The sequence below is a fragment of the Rattus rattus genome, chromosome 9 (assembly GCF_011064425.1).
Source record: "Rattus rattus isolate New Zealand chromosome 9, Rrattus_CSIRO_v1, whole genome shotgun sequence".
NCBI classification, from domain to species: Eukaryota; Metazoa; Chordata; class Mammalia; order Rodentia; family Muridae; genus Rattus; species Rattus rattus.
In genome coordinates this window covers 59763391-59785580 of record NC_046162.1, presented here as the reverse complement: position 1 = coordinate 59785580, position 22190 = coordinate 59763391, and the positions used below count along the sequence as shown (strand labels likewise).

General features: G+C 44.1%; 2 protein-coding genes across 3 annotated transcripts in view; both read left to right on the top strand.

Moving 5' to 3' along the window:
- The window catches only part of Acly (ATP citrate lyase), a 42411-nt gene extending 37813 nt beyond the window's left edge, over positions 1-4598 (top strand). For both annotated transcript variants that reach the window (XM_032914479.1, XM_032914478.1), the window contains 4 exons: positions 1765-1878; positions 2645-2727; positions 2983-3059; positions 3606-4598. In XM_032914479.1, coding sequence (XP_032770370.1) covers positions 1765-1878; positions 2645-2727; positions 2983-3059; positions 3606-3700 — 369 coding nt within the window. In that variant the 3' untranslated portion in view covers positions 3701-4598. The remainder of the gene's footprint in view (positions 1-1764; positions 1879-2644; positions 2728-2982; positions 3060-3605) is intronic.
- Positions 4599-7534: 2936 nt separating this feature from the next.
- Positions 7535-18049, top strand: Klhl11 (kelch like family member 11). The gene is made up of 2 exons (XM_032914569.1): positions 7535-8155; positions 16317-18049. The coding sequence occupies exons 1-2, from the start codon at positions 7608-7610 to the stop codon at positions 17896-17898; spliced, it is 2130 nt and encodes a 709-aa protein (XP_032770460.1). The 5' UTR covers positions 7535-7607; the 3' UTR covers positions 17899-18049.
- Positions 18050-22190: the final 4141 nt, after the last annotated feature.

The window sequence follows — 22190 nt, the reverse complement described above, 5'->3', positions numbered from 1 at the left end:
CTGGGTGCCAGCAAACAGGCAGTGCACACACATACGTGCAGACAAAACACAGACCTTCAAAAAGAGAGACACTCGAGTTTTTGACTCCCCGTATGCAGAGCTTGGGGTATACAGACAGATTCCAAAGGCAAGGTGACCCTTTCCCAGCCAGATTAATGGCCCTAAGGGTTCTCAGTTCATCCAGCTTCAGTTTTCCAAATGAACTTGTAGGAGAAAAAGCTAAGATCAGGGAAAAGTGTCAATTGCCTTCCTCCAGACAGCACTTCCTGTTACAAGATCTTAGTGACCTGCAGCAGCCATACTGTGTCTGCCATGGTTGGCTGTGGCTTTTCTGTTTTAGCTAAGCAGCACTGATCTGCGGGTTTGGAGGATTATAGGTGGTCAAAGGCCAGCCTGTCCGTTCTTTCCTTCCTCTGTGTGGCTAGAACTCAGGCTGTCAGGCTTAGTGGCCGGTGCCTTAATCGCCCTTTCTCTGGCCCTTTCCCCCTCTTGCGTTGGTTAAGGCAAATCAGACAGTTAAACTTGACATACTTGTGCAGAGAGGTAGGAATATTAAGCCAAGCCCAATTGAGATAGACCCATAGGGAAAGAGTATTTTAAACAGTTAGTGTGGCCCTGTGCAGGATGACAGTCGTGCGAATGCCCTGAGAGCATGTCCTTTAGGTCACCAGTGGTAGGATTTGGGGTATGTCTGAGTCATCTCTCTCACCCACTGTCAGCCATGGGTTCTCTCCCTTAGTTACGGTTTCTTTTCCTCTTCTGTGTGTTTTCTGAGATGGTCTCTCTGCACCTTGGCCATCCTGGAGCTCCCTATATAGACTAGGCTGGCCTCAAACTCACAGAGATCCTCCTGTCTCTGCTTTGCAGGTCCTGGAGTTAAAAGCATGCACCATTGCACCCAGCTTAGTCAGGGCTTCAGTTGCTGTGATAAGGGTGCCCTGATCCAAAGCACCTTGTGCAGGAAGGGTTCATTTCCTCTCACAGCTGTTTGGTCAGAGCCCTTCACTGGGGAAGATTAGGCCAGGGACTCAAGGCAGGGACTGAAACAGAGGCCATGGAAGAACACTGTCGCCTGACTTGCAGTGACTCCACAGCCAGCTTTCATATGAGCTAAAACCGCCAGGTGGCACCACCAACATTAGGCTAGGCCCACAAAGTTGCCTGCAGGCCATTTTGATAGAGCCTTTTCTCGTTGGAGGTTTCTCTTCCCACATAGCTCTAGCTTATTGACAAAAAGCAATCAGGCCAGGGCAGTCTCTAACCAGATGGCTAACTTCATTTGTCACAGTTCTGGGTTTTTTCCTAAGGTATTTGGGTGCCTGCATTGCTGCCCTATCCCCAGCGCGTGCAGAACTTTTTTGTAGCTTGCCGAGACAACCAACTCTGGTCAGCAGCCTGGTTTGTGGCCAGAACCTAAAGCAGGGTAGTGAATGGTTGAATCCAGCCCCTTCTGCCTGACACTACAGATACTGGTTAACTTCCTAACCTTATCTGCGGGCTGGGGTGAGGCTCAATTCCTTCCTTATAACAAAAGAGAGCACTACAGAGGTTGTTTGGAAGTCCAAATGAGGCAGACATAAGGGGACTTGAAAATCCTTCCGCCTCTCAGCGTTATCCTTAGGGGTGCTATGAGGACTTGTACACAGAGGTTGGGTCCCCATGCTGGCTCCAGGGTCACACAGGCACAGGTCTGTCCACTTGTAACACAAGCACAAGTGTATCCGTTGTGTCTGAGCGAGTGTCTCTCTAACTGGGTCTTTTTAGATAAACAACCCAGACATGCGAGTGCAGATCCTCAAAGACTTTGTCAAACAGCACTTCCCCGCCACCCCACTGCTCGACTATGCACTGGAAGTGGAGAAAATCACCACCTCAAAGGTAAGGAAGGGGGGAGTCGTGTCCTCCTCTTCACCCCCAACCCCTCCCTTGTCCCATTTTGGAATTGATTTCTTAGTTCCGGGGCTTTTTGTTTTGTTCTGAGAGATGATGGCTCATGGAGTATAGGCTGGCTTTGAAGTCACTCTACAGTAGATGATACCGTCTGTCTGTCTCCCCATGTCCTGCCCAAATAGAACATTTGAAAATGGTGTCAAACCCGTTACTATACAAACGCCTGGCAGGTCACAGGGGAGGAGGATTCATGTGTTGTCTTCTAGGGGATCCAGGCTGAGGTGGCAGGAAAGGGCTGGCAGGACAGAGTGGTGCACTCCATCACAGCACAGCAAGCTTTCTCTTTCCGCTCCACTTGGGCTCCTAGCTTGTGAGATGGTGCTTCCTACCTCACTGAGTCCTCTCTGGAAAGTTCTCACAGACAAACCCAGGCCTGAGACTCACTGAACTCCCAGGAACTTCTCAGTCCAATCAGGTTATTTATCTGTTAGTGGTGATTTTGTAAACGTTTAAATGGGAAGCAGTGCTTACACAACATGGAGGCACGAGATGCTTAGAATAAGCATGCCAGGTGTGGGTTGGCAGCCAGACATGGAGGCAGAGAAGTCAGCATTAGAACAATAAAGGTAGTTTTTACAGAGCATACAAATGACATTGTACCCACAAACCTCCATAGTAATTGTAGGTAACAGTGAAGCATCAGGAAAAAAGAAAGGAGAAATGATAAAACTTCTTTTTATTTTTGCCTTTTCAGAAGCCAAATCTTATCCTGAACGTGGATGGTTTCATCGGCGTTGCGTTTGTGGACATGCTTAGGAACTGTGGCTCCTTCACCCGGTGAGCGCCATGGCCTCTGCTCCAGCGTCACTGTTTCTTAGTTTCCCTCCAACCGTGAGAGGACTTAGCAAGGATGTCGAGGCATAAGGAGAAGACCAAAAGTTACCAGCACCCGTGGCACCCTGCCACCCACAGCGCCCCACCTTTCCACTTTGGAGCTGTAGAACTGCTCTCTGGGAGGAAGTAGTGCTGTCTCTTTAAGAAGATGGCCATGTGATTCAGTTTTAAAAGAACCTGGTTGTTTGTGTGTTTCAGGGAGGAAGCTGACGAGTATGTTGACATTGGAGCCCTCAATGGCATCTTTGTGCTGGGAAGGAGTATGGGCTTCATTGGTGAGTTGGCTGTTGTTTTAAGGGTTTCTTGCTACGCTCCTTGTCCTGTATGTGTGAACCTCCAGAAGAGATGTCACAGTCCTCACCGTCATCTTTTGTTTCTAATTATTGTTTGGGTTCGTGTCACATGGAGGTCTATGTCATTGTTCTTAATCCTTATTTGACTTTTCTTCTTATCTTTATCTATCTTCCTTTTATTTCTAAGGAATAGTTTCCATTACTAGCTAAGAAAAGTAGATTTAATCTAACTTTGTGTGTGTGTGTGTGTGTGTGTGTGTGTGTGTGTGTGTACGTACATACGCGCTTGCGTGTGTGTGCATGCGTGTTGTTTTATGGTTTTGTTATCTGCCCCCACTGTACCCTCCCAGGCCCGAGGCTGAGGGCTAACTCCTAGGAGGGCCTCGTGTCTGTTAAGCAAACACCCCACCACAGAGCCACATCCTCAACCCAGTGTCTACAGTTTGTACGTCAAGAAGAGTTCCCTCCCATTTTCTGCCCTTCACCATGCTTCTGGAACTAATAACAGACACTTTGACTCCATTCCAGGGCACTATCTTGACCAGAAGAGGCTGAAGCAAGGGCTGTATCGTCACCCCTGGGACGACATTTCCTATGTTCTCCCGGAACACATGAGCATGTAACCGAGCCAGCAGCCCTACCGTAGAAAAAGGAAGACAAAAACTCCCTCCTCGACAATATAGCGGACAGACAGCTGGAAGCAGAGCCCGTTATGGGCTGGGCCTGGAATGGAAATAGCCACTGATGTGCAGGCATGGAAAGCCAACACCACAGGCCCATTCAGTCCATACAAAGAAGCTTAGTATTTTTTTTATATATATATGTCTATATATATATAAGCATAGAAATTTAAAACCAAGCTAATACTTGTGACGTTTGCTCTGCTACCTGCTGTATCTATTATATGGAAGAGTGTAAGCAAGCACTGTCAGAATAATGTTCTTCTAGGGCCTTATGATGTTGCTTTCTTTTTTTAATTAGTTAAAAATTTATTTTTCCTCTAGAGGAAGGGAATGCGACTTTTAAGACTTCAGGATACTATCTGTTTGTAGGACCACTGTCTGGTATCCCACCTCCCACTCATCTTCCCACATGAAGAACACTGTATTAATCTGATTTTTAAGGATCTTTTTTTTTTTTTTTCTGTGTTATGTGTTAAGGGTTTATTTAGTATCCCACTGAAACGTTCTGTGTTACAGACCAATGTCTACTTATGTCAAGGGGAGGAGGGTTGGGACCATTGTACCCTTAGCCATCGTCACACATGTGGAGTAGTAACTTAAATGTAAAGTTGTAACATACAAGTGTTTAAAATGGAAACCGCAAAGCAAAAAGCTGTGAAACGTCTCGTGTCTTGTGTTCTCTGTGTTCATGCAGCTGACTTGTCTGTTACTGAAGTGTGGGTCCAAAGACTCACATCTGTTCCGCATCTGTAACCCACAGAGATTCTGGGCAGCTGCCACCTCAGTCTCTTCTCTGTATTATCATGTTTGGTTTAAATAAACTAGATAGTAACAACGGCGTGGTGCTGTCCTGTGTCCTCTGCTTTTGAGACAAAGCTGTCGTGGAACTTGGAGACCAGGCTGGCCTCTGCTGGGATCAAAGGCATGCACCAGTATGCCCAGCTCTTGGTCTTAGCATTCTAAAATCTGCCTTTGCCACTTGAAAAGAAAGATAATAAAAACACCAGTACATATCTAGTCCCCCTGTCCCCTCAAAGGATATAGAACCTCTAAAGTTTAGGCTTAGTGGTACCTTTAAGTTCCAGCCCTTGGAAGGCAGGGGCAGGCAGAATCAGAGTTCAAGGCCAGCCTAATGTATGTGGTACCTTCTAGATTTTAGGACAGCCGGGGCTGCATAGTGAACTTGGCTTCAAATATAGAAAAGACTGATCTGGAGAGACGGCTTGGTGCTTAAGAGCACTTTCTGCTTATTCTGAGGTCCTGAGTTTACTTCCCAGAACCACAGTGGGTTGCCCACAACCATCTGTAACTCCAGTTGCAGGGGATCCTACAGCTGTGGCCTCCAAGGACATCTTCCCTCACGCGCACAAAGCCACGTGTAGACGCCTACACGCAACTGAACGTAATTTTTTAAAGAATCTTCCAAAAGAAGAGAAAAAAGCTATTAAAACACCAGCTTATGAAATATCCACGTCTGTACTGCACTTTCTCCTTAATGAATGGTAACCATAGCTCCAGCCATTCGTTACTCAGGCCAAACGCTGGAGAGTTGCCTTTCTGATCTACTGGCTTCCGTGTTCTGTTCATTTATCCTGGAGCTCTCCTCTGGTCTACCTCCTCCACCTCACCGGGGCCTTTATTTCCTCAATCTGTCCTCCATCAGTGACATTTAAAATCCAAGTTGAGGACTCACGGTGAGATGGCTCGCCAGGTAAAGACATTCGCTGCTAAGCCTAACCGTGTAAATACAATGTGGAAGGAAAAGTTCGCTAACCATAGATGTGAGGCACGTGCAGTAACTATGCTCACGCCTATAGTAAGTGATGTAAAAAGAGATCAATTGTGCCACTTCACTACCTTGCTTAGAATTTCAAAGTGGCTTTGTTTTGTTTCTTGATACAGGGCCTCTTCATGTAGCCCTGGGTGTCCCCAGACTCATTAGACTAGCATGCCCTGGAGTGCAGAGGTCCTCCCAAGAGCTGGTTTTGTTCACCTTTATCTAGTCTATATGAAATGGTAATTGTGCAGCAAACTGCATAATTCGATTCAGCGCTAATCATGTGTTCTTCCAGTGTAGGCGATATTCATTTTTAGGAAATCACATATAAGTAACTCCTTGGGGCTGGAGAGATGGCTCAGTGGTTAAGGGCACTGACTGTTCTTGCAGAAGTCCTGAGTTCAAATCCCAGCAACCACATGGTGGCTCACAACCATCTGTAATGGGATCTAATGCTCTCTTCTGGTGTGTCTGAAGACAGCTACAGTGTACTTACATACATAAAATATATAAATCTCTCTCTCTTTTTTTTTTTTTTATGTAACTCCTCACCTTCACCCGCTTAGCACTCAGTCTTGATTCGAGACAGCCTAGCCCAGGCTGTCCTTCCATGGATGATTCTGCCTTAGACTCCCAACTGCTGGGATTACAAGTGTGTGTTACTGTACTAGCCTAAGACTCAAAGTCATAAGCTTTTAGTCCCTTTTGAAAGTAATTTTCTCAGCCTGGTGGCACGTGGGAGGCAGAGGCAAGTGAATTCTGTGGGCTCGAGGCCAGACTGGCTTATAGAGTGAGTTCCCTCAGAATAAATTAAATAAATAAATATGAATAAATATGAATGTTTTGTGGGTAAAAAAATGGCTAATTGCACCTACCACCAACCAAGCCTAATTAATGACCCAAATTTGAGTTCCATCCGCTAACGGAGAGAACAGACTCAATTAAATTGTCCTCCGTACTCCACACAAATAACCCACCACAAAAAAATAATAATAATTTTTTCTTTTTTTTGTGGTTTTTTTTTTGGGGGGGTAATTTTCTTTTATTAAAAACATTTTAGAGCCCAGAGGAGGGAATGGGAGTAATAGACAAAAAATAATACGTTTTTAGGACTATTTATTTATTGGTGCGGAGCTGATTAAACTGCCGTGGTTTCTTACATAGCTCATGTTAAATTGGGTGTGTTCAGGAACAATTTAGTAATCCCAAAACCCAGAAGAATCAGGAGTTCGAGGTCATCCTTAACTACACAGCAAGTTTGTGGCTACCCTGGGCTACATGAGAGACATTTGCAAAAATAAAAAGTTTATATTATTACATTTAACAATGTTATTTTTCTTTATACTGCCCCACTCCTGGACTGGAGAGATAGTTTAGGAGTTAGGAGTGCTGGCTAGCTGCTCTCTCAGAGGACCAGTTTGGCTGTTGGCTCCCAACACCGTTATCAGGTGATTTTTAACCGCCTTTATTTAACTCCGGCTCCAGGGGATCCAACCCCTGTCCTCTGTAGGCACCGGCACACACATGTGCAGACACTTCGATAAGAATAAAATTAAAAAATACTTTCTCTCCGAAGTCAATCGTTTTGTTTCGAGACAGGGTTTCACTGTGTATCCCTGGCGGTTCTGGAACTCACTCTCTGAGACTAGGTCCTCGAACTCAGGGAGATTAGCCTGCCTCTGCCTACCAAGTGCTGGGATTGGCACAGGTCGGCAGAGGCAAGGTAGATCTCTGACTTCCAAGCTATCCTAATCTACAGAGTGAGTTCAAAACAAACCAAAAAAAAACTGTGTGTACGTGTGATGGTGAGGATACACTCCAAAGCAACTTAAAGTAGAAGAAAATTCAACAAAACAAGCACAGGCCGCAACCATAATGGAGGAGGAAAGGTGGACCAGAATTTTCTCTGGCTGCGAGAACTTCGCTTGCCTCGCTAGGGGGCGGCAGCATGGCGGAAGTGCGCAGGCGTAGCTCCGCCCCGCGCGCACTATTTAATCCCAGAATGCCTCTGTGTCGCACCAGAGTTGCCGCACCGTTCGGAAGCTGAGGGGTCGGTACGGCAGCGTCAAGATGGCGGCGGCTGTGGCAGCGGCGGCTGCGGCTGCGGCCGCGGCAGCATCTTTTCAAGTGCTGGAGATGGAGAGCATGGAGACTGCCGTCGCCGGTTCCGCGAGTCTGGCCGCCGAGGTCCGAGGCAGTGGCACGGTAGACTTTGTGACCGGGGCTGGGATCTCTACCCTTGTCGACACGGGCGGGGGCGATCCGGGCCCAGAGGCCGAGGACTTCGAGTGCAGTACTCACTGCTCCGAGTTGTCCTGGCGGCAGAACGAGCAGCGGCGTCAAGGTCTGTTCTGCGACATCACCCTGTGCTTCGGTGGGGCCGGAGGTCGCGAGTTCCGAGCCCACCGCTCGGTGCTGGCCGCCGCCACCGAGTACTTCACGCCCTTGCTCTCAGGCCAGTTTTCGGAATCGCGGTCAGGCCGGGTAGAGATGCGCAAATGGAGCTCGGAGCCGGGACCCGAACCTGACACGGTAGAAGCCGTTATCGAGTACATGTACACCGGGCGCATCCGAGTGAGCACCGGCAGCGTGCACGAGGTGTTGGAGCTCGCCGACAGGTAAGGCGACGGTGGGCGAGCAAGGGTTGGGGGTTCCTGTCTGTGGTGCCAGCTCTCGCATTCTGCCCGCGGCGGGACAGCCACCGCGCCTGGCACTGAGGATGCCCCTGCGAGTCTAGCTTGTGCGCATTGCACCGGGGAGCGCAGATTTCAGGTTGTAGGGACAAAGGCGGTGAAAAATGGTGGGTAGTGTTCCGACTCCAGTGATGATGACATTTTTTTTTTTTCTTTTTTCTTTTTTTCGGAGCTGGGGACCGAACCCAGGGCCTTGCGCTTGCTAGGCAAGCGCTCTACCACTGAGCTAAATCCCCAACCCCTATGATGACATTTAAAAACGGTGAAATTCTACCTACGGATTGGAGGAGATGACATTTAAACCGACCTCGCAATGGCAAGAGCAATTGGACGTACAAAAGGGAATGGGTACACATTACAGGCTTCCCAAAGGCCCTCAGTCAGGATCCAGGCTGGCTTAGAGAAAGGACTGTAAAAGAAAATCCATGAAGGGGGTTGGGGATTTAGCTCAGTGGTAGAGCACTTGCCTAGGAAGCGCAAGGCCCTGGGTTCGGTCCCCAGCTCTGGAAAAAAAAAAAAGAAAGAAAATCCATGAAGGACGGGAGGATGTGTGAGGAATGTTTGGATTTTACTGAGTGTGATGGATGGGAGGCTGGGTAATGAGATGGTCTGATTTAAATATTTAATATTTAAATAATATTTAAATATTCCAAAAGTGAGAAATGGATTGTGGAAAGTGGATTGTAGGGAGCCAGAAAGGACGCTTCAGAGGTTGGTTTGGAGCCAGGTGGAGATGCTAGTACTGTTACAAATCCTTTAATACATACCTCTTGAGCACTAGACTCTGACCTCGTTAAAGTGCTGGGGGTGGGAGGTATATCCAGCAGTGATCAAAACACATGAAAATCCTTTTCCTTAAAAAAACTCAAGTTCCAAGTAAATATATAATGTGGCCAATAATTATTACGGCTGTGATGCAGAATGAGGTGTGGGGTTGTGCTTCATAGGCCCTAATGGTGAGGAGTTTTCTGTTTTTTATTTCTTTGTTTCGAGACAGGTTCTCACTATGTAGCACTGGCTATCCTGGAAATCACTCTGTAGACCAGGCTGAGAGGAACTATTTTTTAAATTGGGGGTGTAAAGAATGTTGAGAAGTCATAGCAAAGGCATATAGGTGGCAAGATAGTGTGCTTCAGGTAGAAAGAAAACAGCATGGTTTATATAGCTGGAGGGAGGGAGGCAGGATGAAAGGGGCAAGAGCATCAGTGGTGGTGAGGATGGATCCCTTGGGTCATTGATGCTCATCCTTCCTAATGCTGTGACCCTTTAATACAGTTCCTAATGTTGTAGTGACCCCAAACCATAAAATTATTTCCTTCCTAGTTCATATCTAATTTTGCTCCTGTGAATATTTGATATGCAGGCTATCTGGATATTTGACCCTAGTGAAAGGGTCACTCGATCCCCTAAGGGGTCACAATCTATATGTTAAGACCTCTGCCTTGGGCTGGAGAGATGGCTCAGCTGTTAAAAGCTAGGCTCACAACCAAAAATATAAGAACCTCTGCCTTAGGGCCTTATGGGCCTGTGAAAGGAGCTGAACTTTTTAAAATTAGAAGGCATTGAGAATGATGCTGTTTTACTTGATAAAACAATAGGAAAGGGTGCAGCAGGAGCTGTAGCAGACTGTCGTCGAAATAGTGGTGGAGGCTGGGATTGAAGAAGGGGGTGATGAGAACGGGCATCATCTATGTGTGTATGCTTTGAGGTTTATTTTATGTATATGGGTGTTTTACTTGCATGTATAGGTATAGATGCACAGTATCAGTGCTTGGTGCCTAAGGAGGCCAGAAAGAGGGCATGTGGGTGCTGGAAATTAAACCTGGGTCTTCTTCAGAAGAACAGCCAGTGCTTTTCATGCTGAGCCATTTCTGTAGGCCATCTGTGTTTTGAAATAGAGGAGATGAATTACTGGTGGGCTTGATACAGGAGTAAGGAAAAATATTTTTTCTTCAGAGATAGGATTTCTTTATGTAGCCTTGGCTGCCCTAGAACTAGCTCTGTAGAGCAGGCTACAACTCAGCCCCACCTCCCTCTGCCTCCCAAGTGCTGGGATTAAAGGCCAGCACTACTACCTAGCCAGCCAGAAAAAATGTTGGAAAGATCGGATTATTATTACAGTGTGGAAAAATGTTGGGCATTTAATCCCAACACCCTTGGGAAGCAAAGGCAAGCAGATCCTTTTAGTCTAGCCTGGTCTATATATCCAGCTCAGCTAGGCTGGAGATCTTGTCCCACCTCCTTATTTCAAAATAGATGTGGAAAAATAGGGGCTTCAGAGATGGCCCAGATGTGGAAAACACACCTGTGGAAAACACTACAGGCATGAGGGCAAAGTAGTGCATTCCTGTAACCCCAGGCTTGGGCAAGAGCAGAAACAGGCTGATTCCAGTCTCGCATACTGGGGGAGGTTCAATGAAAGACCTTGCCTGGACTGACAGCTCAGTGGTTATGAGCACTTGTTTCTCTTTTTTTTTTTTTTTTTTTCGGAGCTGGGGACCGAACCCAGGGCCTTGCGCTTGCTAGGCAAGCGCTCTACCACTGAGCTAAATCCCCAACCCAAGACTTGTTTCTCTTACAGAGAACCAAGATTGATTTGGTTCTCAGCTCCAATCTTGTGACTCACAACTATCTATTTCAGTGGATCTGATGTCTTCTGACCATCAAGGGCGCCAGACACACATAGTATACATATAATGAAAACACTCATACACATCTTTTTTAAAAATTTAGATCCAAAAGGGTGGAGATTAACCAAGGAAAGAAATCTGATGTCAAAGCCTTGTGCCTCTCTATACATTCATACTCAAACACACAAAAGATATGGAAAACAAAGAGCAGATAGAAGAGGAAGGTCAGTGGGCAGGGTCAAGATGACTGAGTAAGCTTCAGATTGAATGAAGGACATTGGGTCTCCAGTTAAGTTGTGAAAGAAATCACAAGGAGAAAGAATGTAACAAAAAAGGATTATTTTCCAAGAGCTGGAGATATGGCTCAGCTATTAAGAGTGTCTGCTTTTCCCCAGCTCCCGGAAAAAAAAAAGAAAAGAAAAAAAAAAAAAAAAAGTGTCTGCTTTTCCAGAGGGGCCTATGTTCAATTCCCAGAACCCACATGGTGGTTCACAACCATCTGTAACTCCACTTGGAGATTCAACTCCCTCTTCTGATATTGACAGTAGGCACACATGTGGAGCACATACATAAATGCAGGCAAAACACTAAAACATTATTTTTAGAATAGGGATATGTCTAAACACTGAGATTAGTGTAAATCTTTATACTGGAAAAAGAGCCAAGGATAGTGACACATTCTTGTGACCCCAACTCTTGGGAGGCTGAGCCAGTAGGAACAGGAGTTCTAGGCTTGCATGGGTTACACACACCTTTAATCCCAGAATTCAGGATGCAGAGGTGGGTGGATATTTGTTTTTGAGGCAGAGTGAATTCCAGGACAGCTAAGGGCTACAAAAAAAAATTAGGAGAGTACCTTTAATCCCACCAGTGCTTAGGACGTTGTTGGGGGGGGGGGGGTCAGTTGGATCTCTGATTTCAAGGACAGGCAGAGCTACATGGGTGATCCAGCCTCAAAGCCAAAAAAGAAAAAAGGAAAAAAAAAAAATAGAGTAGGCATTAGATGGAAAGAAGAGATAAATGCAAATTGGGGGAAACTAGCATATAATTTATAATTAAAGCCACAGAATAGATTAAATTACTTAAGAGTACATATTAAAAATGAATAAAGGGAAAGAGGGCAGGTAGGAGAGTCTCTGTCACATTAAAGAATCCAGCAGAGGGGTTGGGGATTTAGCTCAGTGGTAGAGCGCTTGCCTAGGAAGCGCAAGGCCCTGGGTTCGGTCCCCAGCTCCGAAAAAAAAAAGAACCAAAAAAAAAAAAAGAATCCAGCAGAATGAACTGAGCTGATACCATGGAGGCCTAAAAAGGGGGTGGAGTCTACTGTCAAATGATCGATAATTGAAGGTTGGTGATGACATCATCAAGTTAAGTATGTCCATTAAAAAGGATTGGGTTTGAGGTAGAGTGCCTAGTTAATTCTAAAATAGGAATAGTGGAACATGTTTTTGTGCTGAAGAAAATGATTCTGGCTTTTGCTCCGGGCTCTGTCCTCACCCTTTCCTCTCTCTCTTCCCATTCCCTTCCCCCCTCTCTTTCCACATGTTTATGGCTCTCGCGCGCTCCCGCGCTCGCTCTCTCTCTCTCTCTCTCTCTCTCTCTCTCTCTCTTTCCCTCTCCCCCTCTCCCTCTCTCTTCCCTCCCCATGCCCTGAATAAACTATTCTATACTATTAAAAAAAACTATTCTGTTTGAGAGGAGAAACATACTATAAAAGCAAACGGACACAGGAGGCTTTTAAATCAAGGTAGGGCAGACTCCACATTACACTAAGATTGGGTGATGCGCACTTGTTGTATCCAGCACTTGGCAGGAGATGTAGTCCAGTGTTGACTAAACAGTCCAGAGATCCTTCTCAAGAATGATAAGGATTGAGTCTTGGCTGTGGTGGGTCGTGTCTTTGATCCACCATTTATAAAGCAGCAGTAGGTAGTCTTGAGTTCCAGGCCAGTCTCAAAACTATAGGTGGAACTGGGAAAGAAAATAGAGTGTATAACTGTAGGCACATTGTTGAGGGAAAGATAAAGCCCCTACCCACCTGATTGCTTCTCTTCTTAAAGTACAAGACTGGATCCTCAGGATTGGGTATAGGACCAAGGAGAATGAAACGGAAAAGAAGAGCTATTGTCAAGTTGTGTTTGTCTGGGGTTTTTTTTTTTTTGTTTTTTGTTTGTTTGTTTTTGTCATTGTTGGTTCTTTTTGAGTAGTGAGAAAAGGAGAGAATTCTTCAGGCAGTTTACTTAAAACTAATTTTGCTGGTGAAGTGGTGCATGCCTTTAATCTTTACACGAGGGAAGCAGAGACAGGCTATCTGAGTTCAAGGTTAGCCAGGGCTACACAGAGAGAGCCTGTCTCAAAATATGAAAACAAAATATCCAACTGTTCTCCATCCTTCAGAGGCACTATTCTAAGTGCCCCGTAATGATTGAATTTAATCTAGTGATCTCTGAGGCAGGATCATTTTTTCTCTGCCTAGATATACTGTCTCTGATCCAGCTCTGCATGGCACTTGGATTAGAAATTATAGGGTGAGCAGGGTCTTTTGGCTCAGTACTGTAATCCCAGCTACTCAAGAGGCAGAGGCAGAAGGATTACAGATTAAAGCCAACCTGGGCAACTTAGATCCTGTCACAAAAAAAGGTGGGAGAGAGGGGTTGTATAGTAGAGCACCAGTCTACCATGTAGGAGGCCCTGAGTTGAATCCTGTCTTACAGTTTCCATTGCTATGAAGAGACACCATGACCAGGTAACTCTTGTAAAGGCAAACATTTAATTGGGGCTGGCTTACAGGTTCTCAGGTTCAGTCCATTATCATCATGGCAGGAATCATTGCCACGTGCAGGCAGACATGGTGCTGGAGAAGGAGCTGAGGGTTCTGCACCTTGATTTGAAGGCAAACAGAAGGTTGGCATCTGCAAGCAGCCAGGAGGAGGCCTCTTTCACACTGGTTGGAGTCTGAGCATGGGACTTTAAAGCCCACCTCTGTAGTGACACACTTCCTCCAACAAGGCTATACCTCATAATAGTGCTACTTTGCAAGGACCAAACACCCACAAATCCCCAGTATCATATAAATAAATATAAGCCCAGCACAGTGCTTCTCACACAACAATGCCTAGTGTGTAAGAGCTATTATTTTTATAGAGTAATATTTCCCAAAACCTATCTTAAGGGACTATGCTTCAGAATTATCTGCTGAACATTGGTGTTAGAGGCAGCCTGGGAATCAGGTGGCCCTGGCACCCAGACCTGTCTGGGGTACTATAGATACTAGAGTCTAGAACCTTCACTTATCACTCTTTGTCTTTATCTCCTAAGATTAGAATGTTTCTTCCAGAGGGTTGAGAAAGCTTATCTTAATTTATCTGTATTTGTAGTTAAATAGTTATTAAGCACAGTGACCATAATAAGTCATTATTGAATGAGAATGGGCCTGTCATCATGATGAACGATGGAAATGACACCATCATGATGACATTGTTCTTAGATTGTTAAAGGGTCTTTCTCTTTTATAACCACAGTCCCAGATTGAGCACCCCTGGGCTGAGTGCTTCCAGATTTATGATTTAGGCCAATACTGTGTTGTTTTTTTATTTTAACTTAAATGAATTTAGGTGGGTGGGCAATGTTCTATTAGTAACATATCAAACCACTTGACCCCAGGGAGTGGCCACTACTAGGAGGTGTGGCCTTGGGGGCTGGAGAGATGGCTCAGCGGTTAAGAGCACAGACTGCTCTTCCAGAGGTCCTGAGTTCAAATCCCAGCAACCACATGGTGGCTCACAACCATCTATAATGAGATCTGATGCCCTCTTCTGGTGTGTCTGAAGACAGCTACAGTGTACTTAAATATAATAAATAAATCTTTAAAAAAAAAAAAAAAAAGGAGGTGTGGCCTTGTTGGAGGAAGTGTCTGACTGTGAGGGTTCACTTTGAGACCCTCCTCCTAGCTGCCTGGGAGCCAGTCTTCTGACTGCCTTCCTATTAAGATATAGAACCCTCAGCTCCTTCTCCAGCACCATGTATGCCTGCACTGGGCCATGCTTCCTGCCTAGATGATAATGGACTGAACCTGAGAACCTGTAAGCCAGCCCCAGTTTTGCCTTGGTCATGGTGTCTCTTCACAGCAATAAAACCCTAATTAAGACACCTGCATACACTCTTTGTTGTGTGTCTGTTTTGTTCTTGGCTTCAGATATTTGAGTTTATCTTGTCTCATTTTAATGACAGCCAGCTTTAGGCAAAGTCCCTGAGAAAAGCCTATTCCTGTGGTTGCCTAAAAAGATGAAGATAGGAAAACTTCTGTCACAGCCTAGGCTTCTGATATCTGACCAAGCAGAGTCTGTCTCTAAGAAGTTAGTTTCTTCTTGCTTCTAGTTTAGACTGTATGGTCATACTACACAAAGCCTTTTCACCAAGACACTTTTCCAATTAAGAAAAACACAAAGCTGGGAGTGGTGGTGCATGCCTGACCTGTACACCCCCAAAAAAAAAAAAAAAAAACAAAAAAAAAAAAAAAGAAATAAGAGATTCAGTGACTACAAAGGATTAGAAAGGATGTCAGGAATGCATTTGGATTGGCTTTGTCCGTGTGTGTGTGTGTGTGTGTGTGTGTGTGTGTGTGTGTGTTTGAGAGTATATTCAGGTGAGTGCAGATGCCCAAGAATGCCAGAAGAGGGTATTTGACTCTTCCCAGCTGAAATTAGGCAGTTGTAAGAAACTCAGTATGAGTGCTAGGAACTAAACTCAAGTCCTCAGATGGCCATCTTCTAGCTTCCAAGGGTACCAGCCATGTATGTGGTACACAGATACTTGCAGACAAAATACCCATATATAATATGACAGTAGAATCCAGTCATAGTGGCACATGTTTTTAACCCCAGCACTCAGGAGGCAGAGAAAGAAAGGTGGATCTATGTTTCAGGACAGCCAGAGTTAGTAAGACCCTGTCTTAAAAAAATAAAAAGATTATTAGAATTAGTAATAATCTATCCCTCAGCCCCCTTTTCTCATTTTCTTAAATTTTGAAACAGGGTCTCACTAAGTTTCCCAGATAGGCCTTTACCCAGTGATTCTCCTGTCTCAGTCTCTGAGTATTAGGATTACAGGCTCATGCCTGTAAATGTATTATGTGTCTATGATGTATGGGTGCCACATCTGGAGGGAAGGGGAGTTTCCCTTCCACCTCAACATGGGTTCTAGGGATGGAATTCCAGTCTCTAGGCATTCTCTGGCAGTGCCTTTTCCCACTGAGCTATTTCAAACCCTTTCCCCTAAAAAAATAGATTTTCCAGCATACTATTCGCTAATTTTTGGGGGGTGGGGGAGTAGTCTTTTACCAGTTTTGTGTCTGTAAGATTAATCCTACCATTTTAACTTGTATAATTTAGGTACACATATAACTATATAAAATATATATTCCAAAATTAATTTTTTATCTTTTTTCTTGATTCTAGATTCTTATTAATTCGTTTAAAAGAATTCTGTGGAGAATTTCTCAAGAAAAAACTTCATCTCTCAAATTGTGTGGCCATTCACAGCTTAGCCCACATGTATACCCTGAGCCAGCTTGCTCTGAAAGCCGCAGATATGATTCGGAGAAATTTCTATAAAGTCATTCAGGACGAGGAATTTTACACTTTACCTTTCCATCTCATTCGAGACTGGCTTTCCGACCTGGAGATTACTGTGGATTCTGAGGAGGTTCTTTTTGAAACGGTTTTGAAGTGGGTTCAGAGAAATGCCGAAGAGAGAGAGAGATATTTTGAAGAACTTTTTAAATTACTCAGGTTGTCCCAGATGAAACCCACCTACCTTACTCGGCATGTCAAACCAGAGCGGCTGGTGGCCAATAATGAAGTTTGTGTCAAGCTGGTGGCTGAAGCAGTGGAGAGGCATGCGCTCAGAGCAGAGAATATACAGTCTGGCACACTGCAACATCCCACTTCGCAAGTCTCACTGTTACCTCGCTATGGACAAAACATGGATGTGATCATGGTTATCGGAGGTGTGTCAGAAGGAGGAGACTATTTAAGTGAATGTGTGGGATATTTCGTTGATGAGGATAGATGGGTAAATCTGCCCCACATTCATAATCACCTTGATGGACATGCCGTTGCAATTACAGAATCGTATGTGTATGTTGCTGGCTCCATGGAACCAGGGTTTGCTAAAACTGTGGAAAGATACAACCCAAACCTGAATACTTGGGAACACGTTTGTAGTCTGATGACCAGAAAGCACTCTTTTGGGCTAACAGAAGTCAAAGGGAAACTGTATAGCATTGGAGGACATGGAAATTTTAGCCCTGGCTTTAAAGATGTGACTGTTTACAATCCTGAGCTTGATAAGTGGCACAATTTAGAGTCAGCACCAAAGATTCTTCGAGATGTCAAAGCACTAGCCGTTGAGGACCGGTTTGTGTACATTGCTGCCCGCACGCCTGTGGACCGGGACACCGAGGATGGACTGAAAGCTGTAATTACTTGCTATGATACAGAGACTCGACAGTGGCAAGATGTGGAATCTTTGCCGCTTATTGACAATTACTGTTTTTTCCAGATGTCTGTGGTCAATTCCAACTTCTATCAGACAGCATCATGCTGTCCCAAGAGTTACTCTTTAGAAAATGAAGAGGCAGTAAGGAAGATTGCTGGTCAGGTGTCTGATGAGATCCTGGAAAGCCTGCCTCCAGAAGTCCTGAGCATCGAAGGAGCAGCCATTTGCTACTACAGAGATGATGTCTTCATTATTGGGGGCTGGAAGAACAGTGATGACATTGACAAGCAGTATCGGAAGGAGGCCTACCGGTACTGTGCTGAGAGAAAGAGGTGGATGCTCCTCCCTCCAATGCCTCAGCCCCGTTGCAGGGCCACTGCTTGCCACGTCAGGATCCCCTACCGGTACTTGCACGGCACACAGAGATACCCCATGCCTCAAAACTTAATGTGGCAGAAGGACCGCATCCGACAGATGCAAGAGATACATCGGCACGCCCTGAACATGCGCAGAGTGCCAAGTTCCCAGATTGAATGCTGAACTTGCCAATGCTTGCAGCTGAAAACTGTTCTCCCTGTTCTGTGAGGCTGGAGATCCTTGGACTGTTACTTGGAAAAGTATGTCGATGACTTATTTTCTACTTGGACTTATTATTACCCCCTATATAAAAGAAGTGTAGTTAAAAAACAAATAGGAAACTCAGCTCAATGTGGTAATTTTTGTTAGGTTGCAGTCCTGACCTTCGTTTGTGTTTGTGCTGGCAAATAAGATCTTATTAAAGAGAAGTGGGGGAAAGCAGGTCTAGTTACTTGGCCTTTCTTCTGCCAACAACTAACTAACTAGGGACTTACATGGGGCTCTGAGCACCAGTGTTATTTGCACATTTATTTGATACTCCTTTAAGTTTTTTATGGATCGTTTTCAGTGATACCAATTTATGCATTAAGCTCTCATCTGCAGGAGACGTGTGCAATAGTGAAACTGGATCTGAAGGTAAAAGCACAGTGTTTCAGCGGAAGTGATCTCAGAGTGTTAGCATTGAGGCTCTGCTGGATGCATTTATCTACAAAGGCTGTTTTGTTCGTTATAAGGTTGAGGAGGTTGAGTGGCACATCCTTTGGGTTGTTTGTTTTTGCCCACAGCTGTTTATAGACTTGAAGCCATCATTCTGAGATGATAGTTGGGAAGATACTAATGTTTACCTGGTTGTCTAAAGGGAGTTAACACAGGTGAAGTTTATTTCTCGAAGAGAAGTGCTCAGTTTAGCTGAGAAAGCAAACGAACAAACATTTGAAACACTTTGAAGGGTTGTCACTGTGTTGATGAAGATGCAGTGTGCCGTGACAATCAACACACGATGCCTTCAGCTCGTTTTTTGCTTCACTGAATATTGTATAGACTCCTCATCAGTTCTTTCTGCAAGTAAAGCTTTCAAATGGCAAGGAAGTAACCGTTTAGAAAATACTGATAAAAGAAGCCATGTTATTTCTGGCCCTATTGTCATAACATTCTACCTAGACTTCTACTGGAACTTAGAGCCTAGAACATCAAATCTAAGTACATAGTTTTAGCATTCACAATTTTAAGGTTTTGATATATGACATTTAACAGGAAACTATCAAAAGGTTATCTAATCAGTTCAATGTCATCTTTCAGAAAAGGTTTTTAGTCTGTACATATTTTATTGCACTCCCTAAAGTAGTCTTATTTTTTGAGACATGGTCTCACTATGTAGCCTTGGTTGGCCTGGAATTCCCTAGGTAGATCAGGTTTTGACCAACATAGATCCAGAGGGACGAGCTTCCAAGGATCAAGAAGCAGTTTTAGCAGCAGCTGCTTCTACCCCTTCCAGTTGTCTGCTTTTGTTGAGCTGTGACAATGATGTTGGACATTCACGTTCCTCTGATTCTTTGTATTTATTATCATTTTATGGAGCTGCTATTTTATAGTTCATATTCGTGATCTGTAATTTTCAGTTGCATTAGGTATGTCCTTGAGTCCCGTTCTTAGTATCTGTGCATACTTCCTTTTTGCATATGGATTGGAGAATTAACTCTTTTCTTTTGAGCCTTGTGTAGGTTGTCATATGCTTTTGCACTGTTTTGATGATAAATTACTGCTCAGTACATTAGATTTTTTGTTCATATGTAGATACTTATATAATTTCCTGTTTTTAAGAATCTGCATCTAATTTGTACTTAGTTTCTGAACTCCCGTGTGCAGGACTTGGCACTCTCACCCTTAAGGTTTTGTGGATAATCTTCATCTTGTTCTGTGACAGTTTCAATTTTTGATATCATTTAATCCTATAGTATTGATATATATTGGTAGATATAGATATCAATCTTTTTCTCCTGTTTTTCTTTTAATGCAAATCTCAAATTACAGAGATCACTTTGTGTGATCTAACCCGTATTCTTGCTGGTTTTATCTTTGATGTTTTTGTTTTCTGAGACAAAGTATGTTGTCTCGGCTGGCCCTGAACTCTGTGTAGACCAGGCTGGCCTGAAATTCACATAGATCCACCTGCCTCTGCCTGGGATTAAAGGCATGTCCTACTATGCTGGGCTTGGTGGCGCTTTAGAACACTAATTTCATTTTCTAATTCTTCAGTTTGTTTTGTAAATAGTTCGTGGTGTTTAGTTTGTCTTTTATATAAATTAACTGTATCTGGGACCTTTAGAGAAGAGACATTAGCGAATCCTCAGTTACTGGTTCAGATGATTATGTCATTGGGGTCTTCCTGGCATTTCTTTCTTTTCTGATTAGTCATTTCTTCCAACTTATCGGCAGGTAATTTCACTCCTATCATATCTTTTCTAAACACTATTATGCTGGATTGGCTCTGAGACTGTGAATATTCTTTGTATTCAGAAAGTTTTCACATTGATAAGGATACAACATTGACAAGTTAGTAGAGTGATCTGTTGTTAGTCCAAAGACATCTTGCATAATTTCTTGATTCATAACAGCATTCAGGAAGGCTGTTCTCTCCTCCTGTCAATAGCTTGTATATAAGCATTTGTAAGAGTTCAGTATAATTTTCACTGACAGCCAGTGTATGCAGTCTTTGTTTCTTACTTTAGCATTCACTTGATGATCAAAGGTTATGTGGATTGGAGAACACAGTTGCTGAACATTCATGATGTCTGGGGTCAGCACTGCTCTCCAGTGGAATAGAGAGGAGGCATGCTCTTTTCTTGACATTGTAGAGTCTTCATCAGACTGCACTACTCATGGATAGTCAGACACACAAGCAAGATAGAGAGTAATTGGGAGTGCAGATAATCCCCAAGAAGCTGCATCACTGAAAAGTTCCATCGTGTCATGGATTTTTGACCTCATGGAAGTCACATTAAGGAATACCCGTTTTTCAACTTTCTATACACTCCTGAGCTTCATGCTAGTTAGCATTCAAGCTGAATCTTTCAGCATTCAGTTAACATAGAAACAAGACTTCTGTTTTAGGTGATGGAGAGATGAATCAGCAGTTAAGAGCTCTTGTTGGGTTGGGTTCCCAGCACCCACTTCATTAACACAGCTCACAAGCCTCTCTAACGCCACCTTCAGGGGATCTGGTACCTTAGGCCCCCCCGTGGGCACCTGCACTCACACAGACATAATGATATTCAGACATACACATGTATACATAATTAAAAATAAGTTTTTCATTTCAAAAAGGCTCTTGTTGAAGTTGGGTATGGCAGTATTCACCTGTAATCTCAGCATCTGGGAAGCAAAGGCAGGAAGATCAGGAGTTCTGAACCAACTAGTTAGCATACATGTCAACGACAAAAGTGTAGCTAATAAGAATAAAAACACATAAATAATAAAAAAATAAAGACTCCTGATAGTACTGTAAATCCAATATTTTTTAAGGATGTCTTTCTTTAAGAATACCTTCTCGTGGGGTTGGAGATTTAGCTCAGTGGTAGAGCACTTGCCTAGCAAGCGCAAGGCCCTGGGTTCGGTCCCCAGCTCCGAAAAAAAAAAAAAAAAAAAAAAGAATACCTTCTCGTACATTCTGAAATATTCTGAAAAAGTTAAGTCTGTGCCTCCCGTATTCCGTTAGAATTAACTTTATTATATGATAGAACATCAGCAGCACAGCCAGAAACTTTAGCTAAGGCTAAATGCTCTGGGTTCCATACTGATAACATCCTTCCCTGGAGTTTCTGCTAGTGTCCTTGCCTGGGATAAGAGTTTTTAATAACTGTGTTTGAATTTTGCTTTAAAACCATTGGTAAACTGCAAGTCCCTTTCCACATAAAGATTCTATTTTCCCCCTCCCCCTAGCTTTTTTGCAATTTTCATCCTTGGATTTCTTTTGGTTGGTTGATTTGTTTGCCGCACTGGGAACTGAACACAGGGCCTTGTACATGCTAGGGAAGCACTCTACCAACTGAGTTGCTCCCTCAGCCCTTTCTGTAGTTCCCTTCAAAACAAGTCTTTGGATTCTAAGAAGCACTCCTTGGTTGTAAAAGGTCTGTGCAGCCAAGTCTTTGAAGCTCAGTGAAGGAAGCTTGCCTTTCTCTCAGTCCACAAGTCATTTAAGTTCATGTATTTTGATTTTGGCTCTTTGGTCCCAGAGTTGTATTTTGGGACAGTACCACCAAGTTGTTCTTAGGGCCATCTTTTTGTCGTCTTTTCATTTCATGGAAGACTCTAACTCCTAACTTGATTGAAACCACTGTCTTTTTGACTCAGCAGGCAGCCTAGGCCTTGGCTGAATGAAGGGGTAAGTCCTTCCATGCATGATGGTGTGCAGGTTTTCCTGACTGCCGAGTTTGTAATTTTCATATGTGAATTCACGTGTGTGGCTTCATCACCAT